General features: G+C 45.2%; 1 protein-coding gene and 1 long non-coding RNA gene across 2 annotated transcripts; one reads left to right on the forward strand and one right to left on the reverse strand.

The window, feature by feature from the left end:
- Positions 1-296: 296 nt before the first annotated feature.
- Lingo4 (leucine rich repeat and Ig domain containing 4) lies at positions 297-2,399 on the forward strand. The gene has a single exon (XM_090339896.1). It carries the CDS (start codon positions 312-314, stop codon positions 2,091-2,093), a length of 1,782 nt encoding a protein of 593 aa, XP_090196022.1. The 5' UTR covers positions 297-311; the 3' UTR covers positions 2,094-2,399.
- Positions 2,400-14,064: 11,665 nt separating this feature from the next.
- LOC150058262 (uncharacterized) lies at positions 14,065-14,943 on the reverse strand. The gene is made up of 3 exons (XR_016536862.1): positions 14,794-14,943; positions 14,427-14,537; positions 14,065-14,285 (listed from the first exon to the last, which is right to left on the reverse strand). It is a non-coding gene; the product is annotated as an uncharacterized LOC150058262 (long non-coding RNA).
- Between the last annotated feature and the right edge of the window lie 96 nt (positions 14,944-15,039).

The following is a 15,039-nucleotide window of genomic DNA, read 5'->3' on the forward strand; positions in this document are numbered from 1 at the left end:
TCTAGATCTCACAAGTGCAGAAAACCTATTACAGACTCAGTTACTTCCCTGTTACTCCCTTGCCCATTCCCACAAAATTTTTCCCACAGGAATCAAGGGTCCCATGAGCAACTGAACACATAGCCAACTATCCAGGGAGGGAATGAAAAGGAGAAAATTCCCCCAAGAGGAAGACCCAGAGATATTCTGGCAATGCTGAGACAGATCACTTTTTCTCCCCTCTAAAGAGAAGCGAGAAAGTCTAGGGATCACCATCATCTGAAGCTTCTTTCCCAAACAGTCCATGTCATCATCTTTCCAGGACTCAGGGGATGGATGCAGCCCTAGTTCCAAAGCAAGCCTGGACCCCATGGCATCCCCTGCTTCTCCTGTTCCTCCTGCCTGGAGGGAATACCAGCAGCTGTCCTGCTATATGTGACTGTACCTCCCAGCCCCGAGCAGTGGTCTGTGCCCATAGGCGACTGGAGGCTGTCCCTGGGGGCCTACCACTGGACACTGAGCTCCTGGACCTAAGTGGAAACCGCCTGTGGGGGCTTCAACGGGGCATGCTTTCCCGACTGGGCCTGCTCCAAGAACTGGACCTCAGCCATAATCAGCTCTCTACCCTAGAGCCAGGGGCTTTCCATGGTCTACACAGTCTACTAACTCTGAGGTTGCAAGGAAATCGGCTCCGAATCATAAGTCCTGGCATCTTCTCAGGCCTGTCTGCCCTTATGCTGCTGGATCTCCGTCTTAACCAGATTGTCCTCTTCCTAGATGGAGCTTTTAGTGAGTTAGGCAGCCTCCAGCAGCTGGAGGTTGGGGATAACCACTTGGTGTTTGTGGCTCCTGGAGCCTTTGCAGGACTGACTGAGCTAAGCACTCTTACCCTGGAGCGATGCAACCTCAGCACAGTACCTGGTCTAGCCCTTGCCAGGCTTCCAGCACTAGTGGTCCTTAGGCTTAGAGAACTGGATATTGAAAAACTGCCAGCTGGGGCCCTGCGGGGGCTAGGGCAACTGAAAGAGCTGGAGATCCACCACTGGCCCTCTCTGGAGGCTCTGGACCCGGGAAGCCTGGTCGGGCTCAATCTGAGTAGCCTGGCCATCACCCGCTGCAATCTGAGCTCAGTGCCCTTCCAGGCGCTGTACCACCTGAGCTTCCTCAGAGTCCTGGATCTATCCCAGAACCCTATTTCAGCCATCCCACCCCGGAGGCTCAGTCCCCTGGTGCGGCTCCAGGAACTCCGCTTGTCGGGGGCCTGCCTCACCTCCATTGCTGCCCAGGCCTTCCATGGCTTGACTGCTTTCCACCTGTTGGATGTGGCAGACAACGCCCTTCAGACCCTGGAAGAAACAGCCTTTCCTTCTCCTAACAAACTGGTCACCTTGAGGCTGTCTGGTAACCCTCTAACCTGTGACTGCCGCCTTCTCTGGCTGCTCAGACTACGAAGACACCTGGACTTTGGCACATCCCCTCCTGCCTGTGCTGGCCCTCAGCATGTCCAAGGGAAGAGCCTGAGGGAATTTTCAGACATCTTACCTCCGGGGCACTTCACGTGCAAACCAGCCCTGATCCGCAAGTCAGGGCCACGGTGGGTCATTGCAGAGGAGGGGGGCCATGCTGTTTTCTCCTGCTCTGGAGATGGAGATCCAGCCCCCACAGTGTCCTGGATGAGGCCTCCAGGAGCTTGGCTGGGAAAAGGTGGGAGAGTAAGGGTCCTAGAGGATGGGACGCTGGAGATTCGTTCGGTGCAGCTGAGGGACAGAGGAGCCTATGTCTGTGTAGTAAGCAATGTAGCTGGAAATGACTCTCTGAGAACCTGGCTGGAAGTAATCCAAGTTGAACCACCAAATGGCACTCTTTCTGACCCCAACATTACCATGCCAGGGGCCCCAGGGCCATTTTTTCTCGACAGCAGAGGAGTGGCTATGGTGTTGGCAGTGGGCTTCCTTCCCTTCCTCACCTCGGTGACCCTCTGCTTTGGCCTGATTGCCCTCTGGAGCAAGGGCAAGGGCCGAGTCAGGCATCACATGACTTTCGATTTTGTAGCACCTCGGCCCTCTGGGGATAAGAACTCTGGGGGTAACAGGGTCACTGCCAAGCTATTCTGACATTTGCTTCTATGCTGGTGACGCAGCCAAGTCCACTTTTGATACCAAAGGGGAAGACAGAACCGAGGCCCCCGGGATCTCAACTTCATCCCAAGTTGCACAAATCTCCCACAGCAGCCGCCTGTACTATGAGAAGCTAGTGATGACTTCTAATAGAGGTGCTGTACCCCATGCTTTTCTAGCTTGAAGATAGCACTGCCACCTCTTCTCTGGGCAAGTTGCAGATGTAGACCCTGTAATCAGCTCCGTGCCTCTCCCCTCCCCAAAGCAGGAAATAGAACCAAGGCTCTAGCCTGTTGTTCTAACCCCTTGGCATTCTTTACACATTTCTACCTTCTAATAACCAATAAAGGTGATCAAACACAACTAGATTGTTTAAAACTTGGAAGTGCCAATTGCTTTTCTAAGACTCTGCTCCTCTGAGGCAGTTTCCCTTTTTCTTTTCTTTTCTGCTTCTCTTTCCCACACCAGCTCCCATCCTAGGTGCAAGGAACTAAAGCCAAGGACCCTCAGGCTCAGGAGAAGAGGATGCATGCAAAGTGGGAGCTGGGGAAGGATCAACTATACACTGGCATGGTGTCTGCATGAGCCTCCAGCTTCCTCTGTCTATCTGATTATTAAACCTGCTGCTAAAGGCCACTACAGTTACAGTCAAAATGAAACATGATCTCTGGAACTTTCTTTACTTCAGTCTGGCTGCTCATGCATTATGTACCCCAACAGACCTGCTTCTACCTAACCCAACCTGACATACAGGGTTAGGAAGGCCCACCATGCCTTGAGAGGTCAGCATCCTCAGCCCCCCTTATTCTCCATGCTCTCCCTTTTATACTCCATCTCTGGCCTCGAGGGAGATATTCCTCCATGTTCAGGGTAATTCTTCATGCAGAAATCCAGCCAGGATACCTAGTGTCTTCTTCTACATTTCTAAGTCATTACACCTTAGTGTCCTTGGGGGAAAGTCAGAAGAAGGGAACTCTGAGAGAATGAGTAAGCTGCAGCTTTATCAAAACTGTCAAAGGAGAGACCACAAATGCAGGAGGGGCTGAGCTTGATGGAACCAAGGAGGGCAGCATAGCAAGCTAGATTGAAAAAGTGGGAAAAAGGCAGCAGCCATGAGAAATGCCTGCCTAGTGACTTTGCAAGTACGTAGGATCCGTGTTTAGCACAGACCCAGTGGGAAGTTGTCTCTGGAGAGACGTCACCCTGCTAGGGAAGGAGTGAGTGGTAGAACTGCTGACTACTGTGTCCAACAGAAAACACAGTCCCAAAATGCAGAAATGCTGAGAGCTCAAGAGACCAGACAACAGCATCAGCATCATCACAAGGAATGGGGGGGAGGGAGCCCCCCTAGAGGAGCAGGAGGAGGACAGACAGAGAATCACGAGGTTTTCTCTCAGCAATAACACCTACCCAGTGTCCTTAGTTTCCCTCCTCCTGTGGAATCCCTGCCACCAAACCATATGCACACTAAGCTTGCTAGCTGCTGTTATAGTCCTTGCTGCGAGGAGACTCCCAGACAGGTGAGAGCAGCTGATGCACTGAGGAGGCAAAGCAGGGTTTCAGGATAGGCAAACTCTTCAGAGGAGTGAAGGTGAACATGAGACTGTAGCAGTCTAAATAGCAAAGCTAGACAAGCCAACATTCTTGAAAATGCCTACGCTTGAGCCCCCAGCCTCCTCACATAATGCAAAGAGCATCCAGCTTACTAATCTCCAGTTTGTGACATGCCCTCTTCCCCACAATCTTCCATCTGCATCTTACTGAGACTTGCGAGTCCCTGAGTTCTTAGTCTGGTTGCCTTTTCTGCAATGCAGATACTGGTGGAAGCTGTCTGCTGTTTAAACAAAGTTTCTCTGGGAAGGCCCCTGGGGCAGTTAGGAACAGATGTGTGTCTGGCACAGGGAGATACTGCTGATGAACACTGCAAGAACAGTCAACAGAAAGAGAAGTAGAGCCACATATATATTTTCAAATTTTTCTGGTAGTCACATATTTTTTTAAAAATCAAAATAAGACAGATATGATTAGTTTTAATACTATTTTATTTAACTCAATGCACCCCAACTTTTATCATTTAAATGTTAGCAGTATGGTAATCTGTTATGAAATCATTTAACATTAATATTTTTATACCAGGTTTTTGAAATCCAGTATATTTTATGCTTATGGCATATCTCTATTCATTAACTAATATGCACCAAAAATAGCTTACCTGGATTTAGGGTCCATAAGATTGATTATTGAGGGGCTGGGAGTTTTGTCTAGTGGTAAGAGTGCTTGCCTAGCATGCATGAGGATCTGGGTTTGACTCCTAGGTACCACATATATAGAAAAAGCCAAAAGTGGTGCTGTAGCTCAAGTGGTAGAGTTCTAACCTTGACAAAGCCCAAAGACAATGCTCAGGCCCTGAGTTCAACCCCAAGACTGGCAAAAAGAAAAAACAAGACTGATTATTGAAAAAGTAGATTCATACACCTAAACAGCTGGATGTGGCTCACTCCTGTAATCCTAGCTACTCAGGAGACCGAGATCTGAGGATTGCAGTTCGAAGTTAACCTGGGCAGGAAAGTCCTGGAGACTTATCTCCATTTGACCAAGAGAAAGCTGGAAGTGAAGCTGTGGCTCAGATGGTAGACTGCTAGCCTTGAACAGAAAAGTTTAGGAATAGCACCAAGGCTCTGAGTTCAAGCTCTATGACCAACAAAAATAAAATAAAATATATTGTTTCAATCATATTTAAAAGTTTCCCAAATACCTGAAAAAGTATTTTAAATATTAATTACAATTAAGTGTATTTAAAATCCCATTCCCCAGCAGGGCAGGTGGCTCTCGCCTGTAATCCTAGCTATTCAGGAAGCTGAGATCTGAGGATGAAGGTTCAAAGCCAATCCAGGCACTAAAGTCCGTGAGACTCTTATAGCTAATTAACCACCAAGAAACCACAAGTGACCCTGTGGCTCAAGGGGTAGGATGGTAGCGTTAACCTGAAGAGCTCAGGGACAATGCCCAGGCCCAGAGTTCAAGTCCTACGATTGACAAAAAAAAAATAAATTCCATTCCTCAAACTATCACCTTTACAAGTGCTGAGAACAACTACATGTGGTCAGTGGCTACTATCCTGGACAGAACCATTTCAGTCACTATGGCCCTAGACATAGATAAGGATCTTCTTGGTGGGCCAAGCATCACCCCAGGAAACATATTCACATCCTAAGGAGATGCCTATGGAGTTGTTCCTGACTACCACATTCATTCACCTGCCAGAGCTTTTTCAGGATACCTTCAAGGGTGGCAACTTACAAGACAGTTCTGTATGTTACCCATCTGGGAAGTCTGCTCTTTGCACAGCTGTGATTGCGCAGTTCTTTATATGTGTACACCAGTGAACGTGAAAATATTTAAATACACAAGTTTGTGTATACTACACGATTTTGTGGGGTATGTTCACATATAAGAATATGATGTTATGGGCCGGGAGTTTGGCCTAGTGGTAGAGTGTTTGCCTAGCATGCACGAATATCCTCGGTACCACATACATAGAAAAAAGCTGGAAGTGGTGCTGAAGCTCAAGTGGTAGAGCTCTAGCCTTGAGAAAAAAGTCAAAGGATAGTGCTCAGGCCCTGAGCTAAAGCCCAGGACTGGCAAAAAAAAAAAAAAAGAATATGATGTTATCACCGGGTGCAGTGGCTCACACCTGTAATCCTAGCTACTCAGGAAGCTGAGATGTGATGATTGAGGTTCAAAGCCAACCTGGGCACTAAAGTCCATGAGACACTTATCTCCAATTAACCATCAGAAAACCGTAAGTGGCACTGTGGCTTAAGGGGTAAGTCAGTAGCCCTTGAGCTGAAGAGCTCAGGGACAACACCCAGGCCCAAAGTTCAAGTCCCACGAGTGACAAATATATATATATATATATATATATATATATATATATAATAGTCATCATATTGTGGGTACAATTCAAAAGAAGACCTTCCCAGAGTGGCACAGTGGAACAGAGAGAAGAAAACATTTATGATGGGCCTATTCTGAACAAGTGGCTGCATGTATTATTATTATTTTTTTTTGTGGTTCATGGGGCTTGAACTGTCCCTAAGCTCTGGGCACTGTCCCTAAGCTCTTCAGCTCAAGGCTACAACCCTACCCCTGGAGCCATAGTCCCACTTCCCATTTTTTCTAATGATTAATTGGAGATAAGAGTCTCATGATCTTTAGTGCCATTGCTGGCTTTGAATCGGGATCCTCAGATCTTAGCCTCCTGAGTAGCTAAGATTAAAGGTGTGAGCCACCATCCCCGGCTGTATGTATGTCTTTTTCTTTTCTTTTTTTTTGGGGGGGGGTCTGAGACCAGCATTCAAATTTGGTATCTGATGCTTTCCTTCATTGACTTGCACTCGACCTACAGAGCCATGCCTCCAACCCCGTCATGTATGTTTTCTCATTTAACATTCACGTCAATCCTACAAGGCAGATAGGCAACTCATAGCTGATGAACTAAAGGTCAAATAGATCAAACTGATTAAGTGCGGAGAGCTAATTAATAGGGATACTGAATTTAAACTCAGGGCTAACTCAAAACCCATAATTTCTATCATACTGCTGCTGCATCTTCTGTTGTACTTGAAACTTCCCTGTGCAGGCCTTTCAGTTGCAGGATGTGACATCTTCTACCCAAATCACTCAAAACTTTTAAGGGACACGTTGATTCTGGTCATCCTTCTGTGATTTTAATGCACCTGATTAAGGAAGTTGTTTCCTAGTTTTTACTCCTCCTTCCCCATCTCCTCTCCCATTGCCCTGGTTGCCTCTGCCTCAGGGACCAGTACGAAGGAGCAGAATTCCAGAGACTAGATAGACTGAGGGGAAACGCCTGTTTTCCAGCAATGGATCTTCTCATGATTAAAAAATGGAGATTTAGCCACATACCTGTAATCCTAGCTACTTAGGAGGCTGTGGTCTGAGGATCACAGCTCAGAGCCAGCTTGGGCAGAAAAGTCCATGAGACTCTTATCTCCAATTAATCACAGAAAAAGCCAGAGGTGGTATTGTAGCTTAAGTTGTAGAATGCTGTCCTTGAGCAAAAGCTTAAGGACAGTGCCTAGGCCCAAAGTTCAAGGCCCAGGACAGAAAAAAAAAAAAAAAGAAAGAAAAAAAATGGATGCTTAAAAGCCAGATGCTGGGGCTAGGAGTTTGGCCCAGTGGTAGAGTGTTTGCCTAGCATGCATGAAGCCCTAGGTTTGATTCCTTGGTATCACATACACACAAAAAGCCAGAAGTGGTGCTGTGGCTCAAGTGGTAGAGCGCTAATATTGAGAAAGCCCAAAGAGAGTGCTCAGCCCCTGAGTTTAAGTCCCAGGACTGGCAAAAAAAAAGTGTGGGGGAGTTTGGCCTAGTGGTAGAGTGCTTGCCTGGCATGCACAAAGATCTGGGTTCTATTCCTCGGCACTACATACATAGAAAAAAGCTGGAAGTGGTGCTGTAGCTCAAGTGGTAGAGCTCTAACCTTGAGAAAAGTCCAAGGACAGGGCTCAGGCCCTGAGTTCAAGCCCTACGACTGGCAAAAAAAAAAAAAAAAAGCCAGGTGCTGGTGGCTCATGCCTGTAATCTCAGGGAACTGATATCTGAAGATCACAGTTCAAAGCCAGCCTGCACCGGAAAATCTGTGAGACTCTTACCTCTAATTAACCACCCCAAAAATGCTGAAAGCAGAGCTGTGGCTTAAGTGGTAGAGTGCTAGTCTTGAGTAAAAATATCGGGGGGGGGGGGAGGGGGCAGGAGTTTGGCCTAGTGGTAGAGTGCTTGCCCAGCATGCATGAAGACCCGGGTTCTATTCCTCGATACCATATATATAGAAAAGCCAGAACTAGTGCTATGGCTCAAGTGGTAGAGCACTAACCTTGAGGAAAGCCCAAGGGCAGTGCTCAGGCCCTGAGTTCAGTCCCCAGGACTGGCAAAAAAAAAAAAAAAAAAAGGGGCCGAGAGTTTGGCCTAGTGGTTAAAGTGCTTGCCTAGCATGCATGAAGACCCAGGTTCGATTCCTTGGTACCACATACATAGAAAAAAAGCTGGAAGCGGTACTGAGGCTCAAGTGGTAGAGCCTCTATTCTTGAGAAAGTCCAAGGACAGTGCTCAGGCCCTGAGCCCAAGCCCAGGACTGGCAAAAAAAAAAAAAAAAAAAAAATGTCAGGGACTTTTTTTTTACCCAGGCTTAGAGGTCAAGCTCCAGGAATATTTTGTTTTGTTTTGTTTTGTTTTTTTAAAAAAAGGGGGAGGGCGGCAATTTGGCCTAGTGGTAGAGTGCTTGCCTAGCATGAACGAAGACCTGGGTTCGATTCCTCGGTACCACATACATAGCATAAAGCCAGAAGTGGTGCTGTGGCTCAAGTGGTAGAGCCCTAGCCTTGAGAAAATCCAGGGACAGTGCTCAGGCCCTGAGCCCAAGCCCAGGACTGGCAATAAAAAAGGCTCAGAGGGCCAGCAGTGTAAAGCAGAATGGGCCCTACCTTCTTCTCCCACCAGCATCCACCTGCTGAGACACAGGAAGGAAACTCTGGCTCTAAGCAGCAAGCATGAGGATGATGCAAGCTGGAGAACATCTAAAATCAAGGCTTTCCAGGTCCTGTTCCTATGATCTGTTTTGTAAGGGAAACCAAGTAGGAAGACATAAGAGCTAGGTGGTGACAGGTTGGGAAGCTAAGGAAAATTTCTCCTCACCAATCTGATCTAAAGACAAAATAGCAGCACCAACATAAATGACAGTAAGGCTTCTGATCCCAGTTGATGCTTTCTGGTAAAGAGGCCTGATTAATGAGTGCGGAAAGTATGACTCCCACGCTGGGCAAAAGGAGAGATGAATGTTGTTTTTCAATGACTTAGACAATTAAATATTACTTGAATGCAATATAGGAAGGGAACTGAGCAACTGAGACCCTGGGGCCAGGCAATTTGAATTTAAACGCTCCCTCCCCCTCCCGCCTCCACTGCCCGCAAGCCAGCTAAAGTCTGCTTTCCTGGTTTGTATAATGGAAACTTCTGTCCACTGAATTCTCTGAACAAATCCAATCTTGTGTAAACTCATTTCACCTACTGCCTCATACAAGCCTGGTTAGAACATTTTTCACAGAAAGAGGTGTATCCTTAGGGATTGAAATTAAAAAAAAAAATCACTCAGTCATGAGACAAGTCAAGACCAAAGGAACAAAAGGCAAAAGGTATCCTTAATATGTGGCTATTAGATCCAAAGAGCACAAGAGCAAGGACTCATTATTCACGTACTCAATGCAATGGACATGGTATTGGAAATATAAACACAACTACATAGACATAAAAATTTGTGACTCTTAGACATAATGTTTTATTATATTGATTAATATGTATCTATGAAATATAAACCCTTAGCCTAATTTTAATTATGTTCTAAAATCTAAGTGTCAGTGATCGTATATATAGATTCCCTTCTTGAATATTTGTTAAATATGTCACTTGAAATATGATGTAAAAATCAATGTTAATAAATTCTTTACTAAAAAAAATACTCAGTCAAGAATAATCTCACAACACAATCTTTTGATCTTGATTTGGGCTCATAAATCTCAAATGCATAGTGAGTGAATTTGAAACTATATCTCATCTAAAGTCACTCCCCAACCTCCATGCCAGCCAGTTAGAAAAATGATTAGACCTGGCTTTTCACTGCCCTGAAATTTTTTACAAATTCCCTTCTATTCAATCATTTTAATTTTATTTAATTATTTTTGTCATGAGGTTTGAACTCAGAGCCTGGAAGCTGTTTCTAAGCTTTTTCAGTCAAGTCTGGCATTCTACCACTTTGAACCACTGTGCTACTTCTGGTTTTCTGGTAGTTACTTTGAAATAGTCTCACAGACTTTCTTGCCCAGGCTGACTCTAAATCATTATCCTCAGATCTCAGCCTCCAGAGTAGACAGTATTACAGGCACGAGCCACTGGCACTGGGCTTTAATAGTTTTCATTTTTAATTCCTGCTTTGGACTTCAATTTAATTTCTTCTTTTTTAGTCTAACTTCATTGGAGCTGGGAAGACCTTGGTGTGATGGTGTAGGCCTGCAATCCCATCACTCAAAAGGTTCTAGACTGGGCCGGGAGTTTGGCCTAGTGGTAGAGTGCTTGCCTAGCATGCACGAAGACCCAGGTTCGATTCCTCGGTTACCACATACATAGAAAAAAGCCAGAAATGGTGCTGAGGCTCAAGTGATAGAGCTCTAGCCTTGAGAAAGTCCAAAGATAGTGCTCAGGCCTTGAGCTCAAGCCCAGGATTGGCAAAAAAGAGACAGAGAGAGAGAGAGAGAGATCCTATTTGAAAAAAAAAAGATTTTATCTATATTTCTTGATATATATATATATATATATATATATATGCACACACACACACAGACAAAAGGACTGAGGGTATGGGTCTGGTGGTAGAACAGAAGAACAAGGCCCTGAATTCCTAATACTTAAAAAATAAAATATAGTGGGCCTATAAAATAATTCTATGCTTTTTGTAATAACACTGAACACTATTCCTTGGATTTAAACTACTGTTGGCCAGTCCCAGGGCTTAAACTCAGGGTCTGAGCACTGTCCTTGGGCTTTCTCAAGGCTAGCGCTCTACCAATTGAGCCACAGCACCACTTCTGGCCTTTTCCATTTATGTGGTACCAAGGTACCTAGGGCTTCATGCATGCTAGGCAAGCACTATACCGCTAAGCCACATTCCTGGTCCCCAAATTATGCAACTTTTATATGTGTATACTGTATATTAATTTTTTACAGGTACTGGGATTTGAACTCAGGGCCCCTGTGTTTGCTAGGTAGGCACTCTACCACTTGAACAACACTTCCAGCTCTATTTTGGGGGGGTGATTATTTTGAAAGAAGGACTCTAGTGAACTTTTCTCCCCAGGAAAGGCTTGAACTGGAATTCTCAGATTTCAGCCTCCTGAGAAGCTGCAATTATAAGTTTGAGTCACTAATTCATTCAGCTATATTTCAAAATTGTATTAAATTACATACAATGTACATAAATTTTAATAATAGTATGGCATAAAACATGAATAATTAGTAGGACAAAACTGACTCAAATACAAATAACAATTTGGGGATTATAAAGCTAGTACTCAAAAGCACTGGAGAAAATAAGAGTTACTCAGTAAGAAAAGTTGAATAAAAAATGCTTGACCCAGGGCTGGGAGTTTGACTTAGTGGTAGGGTGCTTGAAGACCTGGGTTCAATTCCTAGATACATAGAAAAAGCTGGAAGTAGTGCTGTGGCTCAAGTGGTCAAGTGGTAGAGCTTGAGAAAGCCCCAGGACTGACAAAAAAAACCAACCTGCTGGATCTCTCTTAATTTTATATAAAAATGAATCCCAAATGAATCAAATATACAAAAACACTACACAAGTACACGTTTGTTTTGTTAGTACCAAGGTTTGAAATGATTATTTGGATAGTACTCTATTACTAGAGTCTTGCCTCCAAGCAGGGTATTTGCTGGTTATGTTGGAGTTGGAATTTGGCAAACTTTTCTGACCAGGTTAGCTTCAAAATCATCATCCTGTAGACCTCAGCCTCTTGAGATAGGATTAGAAGGAGGAGCCCATGGCAAGAAAACAGCAAATTTAAAAGTATTCTTTAGGGCCAGAAGCTTGGCCTTGTGGTAGAGTGCTTGCCTAGCATGCACAAAGACCCGGGTTCAATTCCTCAGTACCACATACATAGAATAAAAAAGTATTCTTTAGGGCTGGGAGTTTGGCCTAGTGGTAGAGTGCTTGCCTACCACGCACAAAGACGTGGGTTCAATTCCTCGGAACCACATACATACAAAAAAAAAAAAAAAGCCAGAAGTGGTACTGTGGCTCAAGCGGTACAGCTCTAGCCTTGAGAAAGCCCAAGGACAGTGCTCAGGCCCTGAGTTCAAGCCCCAGCACTTGTAAATAAATAAATAGATAAATAAATAAGTATTCTTTAGTAACAGATTTTCTACACATGATAGAAAACCCAAAAGTTATCAACATGTTATCAAGATGTTATGTAGCAAAATAAAAAGACAAACTGAACAAACTGTAGGAAAGAATATTTTCAACTTATACACAAAAAGCAAATATTAAGAAAAGATTCAGGGGCCGGGAATTTGGCCTAGTGGTTAAAGTGCTTGCCTAGCATGCATGAAGACCCGGGTTCGATTCCTCAGTACCACATACATAGAAAAAAGCCGGAAGTGGTGCTGAGGCTCAAGTGGTAGAGCTCTAGCCTTTAGAAAGTCCAAGGACAGTGCTCAGGCCCTGAGCTCAAACCCAGGACTGGTAAAAAGAAAAGAAAAGATTCAATATCCAAAGCTGGATGACACCTGCTTATGCCTATATCCTAGCTTTTTCCATCAATTGCTATGATCCTAAAATTAGGATGACTGTGCTTCTAGGCCAACCCAGGATTCCCCCCTCAAAAAAAATGTTCAGGGGCCGAGAGTGCTTACCTAGCATGCACAAAGACCCGGGTTCAATTCCTCGGCACCACATACACAGGGAAAAAAAAAGCCGGAAGTGGTGCTGAGGCTCAGGTGGTAGAGCTCTAGCCTTGAGAAAGTCCAAGGACAGTGCTCAGGCGCTGAGCTCAAGCCCAGGACTGGCAAAAATAAATAAATAAATAAATAAAATGTTCAGGATATCACATCAAGAGGCTAAGCATGGTGTTGCACACCTAGTATTCTGCAATGGCAGGAAGACTGAAGAGTGACCAACCTCAAAAATAATCAGAACAAAAAGTGCTGGGGAAGGATCAAGTGGTAGAGCACCTACGTAGTAGGCACACATAGGCAATGAATTTAATCGATCTTACTACTGAGAGAGGGGGGCAAAGAAAGAGAACTAGACTTCAATGAGAACCAATTGCACCATCAGATTATTACAAATCAAGAAGTGATGACATATTGTGTAAGCATGATAACAGGTTCTTCTTATCCACAGCTGATGAGAGGGGAAAAACTGTTAAAAACTCCATGTTCGGTAATACCACGCAAAAAAAACTTTTCAAATACTGCCAGTGGAACGAAAATGAGAAAAAAAAATCTTTGTGGGCGGGAAAGAATTTACAGGGCTGTATTATTTGGGGGAAAAAAAACACAATGCACTTTTTAAACCTAGTTTTTGCATTCCTAAGTAATTATCATGAAGATATACATGAGCATAAATGAAGTATGCTTGTATGTAACATAATTCTAAAGGACTGGTTAAGTCATACTATGAGACAGATGTGCTGCTAAGGGAGGGTTTCCAGAGTATATTATGCACTGGAGCCGGGAGTTTGGCCTAGTGCTAGAGTGCTTGCCTAGCATGCATGAAGACCTGGGTTCCATTCCTCCATACCACACACATAGAAAAAAAGCCAGAAGTGGTGCTGAGGCTCAAGTGGTAGAGCTCTAGCCTTGAGAAAGTCCAAGGACAGTGCTCAGGCCCTGAGCTCAAACTCAGGACTGGAGAAAAAATGTTGTTTTTATTTATTTTTTAATAGTTTTTTAAATATTTTTTATTGTATTTAATAAAAGGGTTACATGATATTTGCCAGATAGAAGGTGCATTAATTCACATTCATTGATATCCTTCCACATGTCTTGGTACCCATTATGGAAAAAAAACGTTGATGCACGTGAGCTATGGATTATTTTGTGAAAAAACTCACAAGAAACCAAGTATTGGTTGCCCCTGAAGGAAGGACATTTCCTGTAACTTTTTTTTCTTTTGTCTTTTCTAGAATACGCATGTATTACACACACACACACACACACTTTTGTTTTTTAATGAGCAGAATGTGTCTGTTGTTTCAACCACCCGGGATACTGAGGCAAAGAGGATCGTTTTGAACTCAAGAATTGGAGGCCAGTCTGGGCAACATATCAAAATCCCTACTCTAAAAATAAATTAAAAAAATCACAATAGAAAAGGAAAAAAACGGAAGCGCAAAGGCATCTCCCTAATGGATCAGAGTTATAGTCTTGAATTCATTCCCACGCTTATCGACTGCTGGTGATGGAAGTTTAGGGCAGATTTCCCAAATGACCAGGAGCGCCCGGCCCCGGGTCCCCAAGGTTTGAGTCTCCGGTGCGGGGATGGGGGCGCAGGGCCCGGCTGGCGAGGCTCCCAACCGTTCTTAACGGCGGCTGGAATCCAACCTGCCAAAACAAACCGCTGCCGTGCAGAAGAAACCCACCCGAGGACCCCCACCCCACCCCCAGAAGCGCCGCCAGCCCGGGCGAGGCCTCACTCCCCGACAAGGGCGGGCCCCGGCGCCGCGGCGCCCACAGGTCCCTTACCCAGGTCCCGTCTCCGCCACCGACCGGTCCACAGGGTGTGTTCCCGCCTCGGCCAAAGCAAGCGTGGGTCCCCGCTCTGCCAGGCTGTGTGGCGCCTCCCCCTTGAGTCACCTATCGAGAAATCTAGGTCGTATTGTCAACCTTGTTTTTTTTTAATGTTTCCCACGTCTTTTCGGGGAAAGAGGTCCTGTCCTAACTCAGGGCACCGATGGAGGCAAAAATTCACAAGCAAAACAAGTGGTGAAGCACCGCTCTCCGGAACCCGCTTTCCCGGCGGGCTCTGGGTTGAGGAGTGGAATCGGCTCGGCACAAAGCCGCTAGCCTAGTCTGGAAAGCGAGGCACGCGTGAGTGAGTCAACCCTCACACCTGGGTCCCGGCATCGCCAGCGCCGAGCCTTCACCTCATGGAGAAGGAGGCACGGGATCCTCCACAGAGGACTGTGATTGGCTCAGAGGAGGCAGCAGAAGACTCTGTTGGGGCTTCTAATTGGCTATTTAATTCTCCGCAGGTGCAATTTCAACCGGATCATACTGGTTCAAGGGGTGGGCCGGCTTTGCCTTTCTAGCGGGCAATTGGATTTTAGCGCGCAGTAACTACGTCACTCACGGTAAT

The sequence above is a fragment of the Megascapheus bottae genome, chromosome 10 (assembly GCF_031878675.1).
Source record: "Megascapheus bottae isolate mThoBot1 chromosome 10, mThoBot2.hap1, whole genome shotgun sequence".
Lineage (NCBI taxonomy): Eukaryota > Metazoa > Chordata > Mammalia > Rodentia > Geomyidae > Megascapheus > Megascapheus bottae.

Excerpts from the sequence above, each read along its gene's own strand:
- Lingo4 (XM_090339896.1), top strand. The coding sequence starts at position 312 with ATGGATGCAGCCCTAGTTCCAAAGCAAGCCTGGACCCCATGGCATCCC.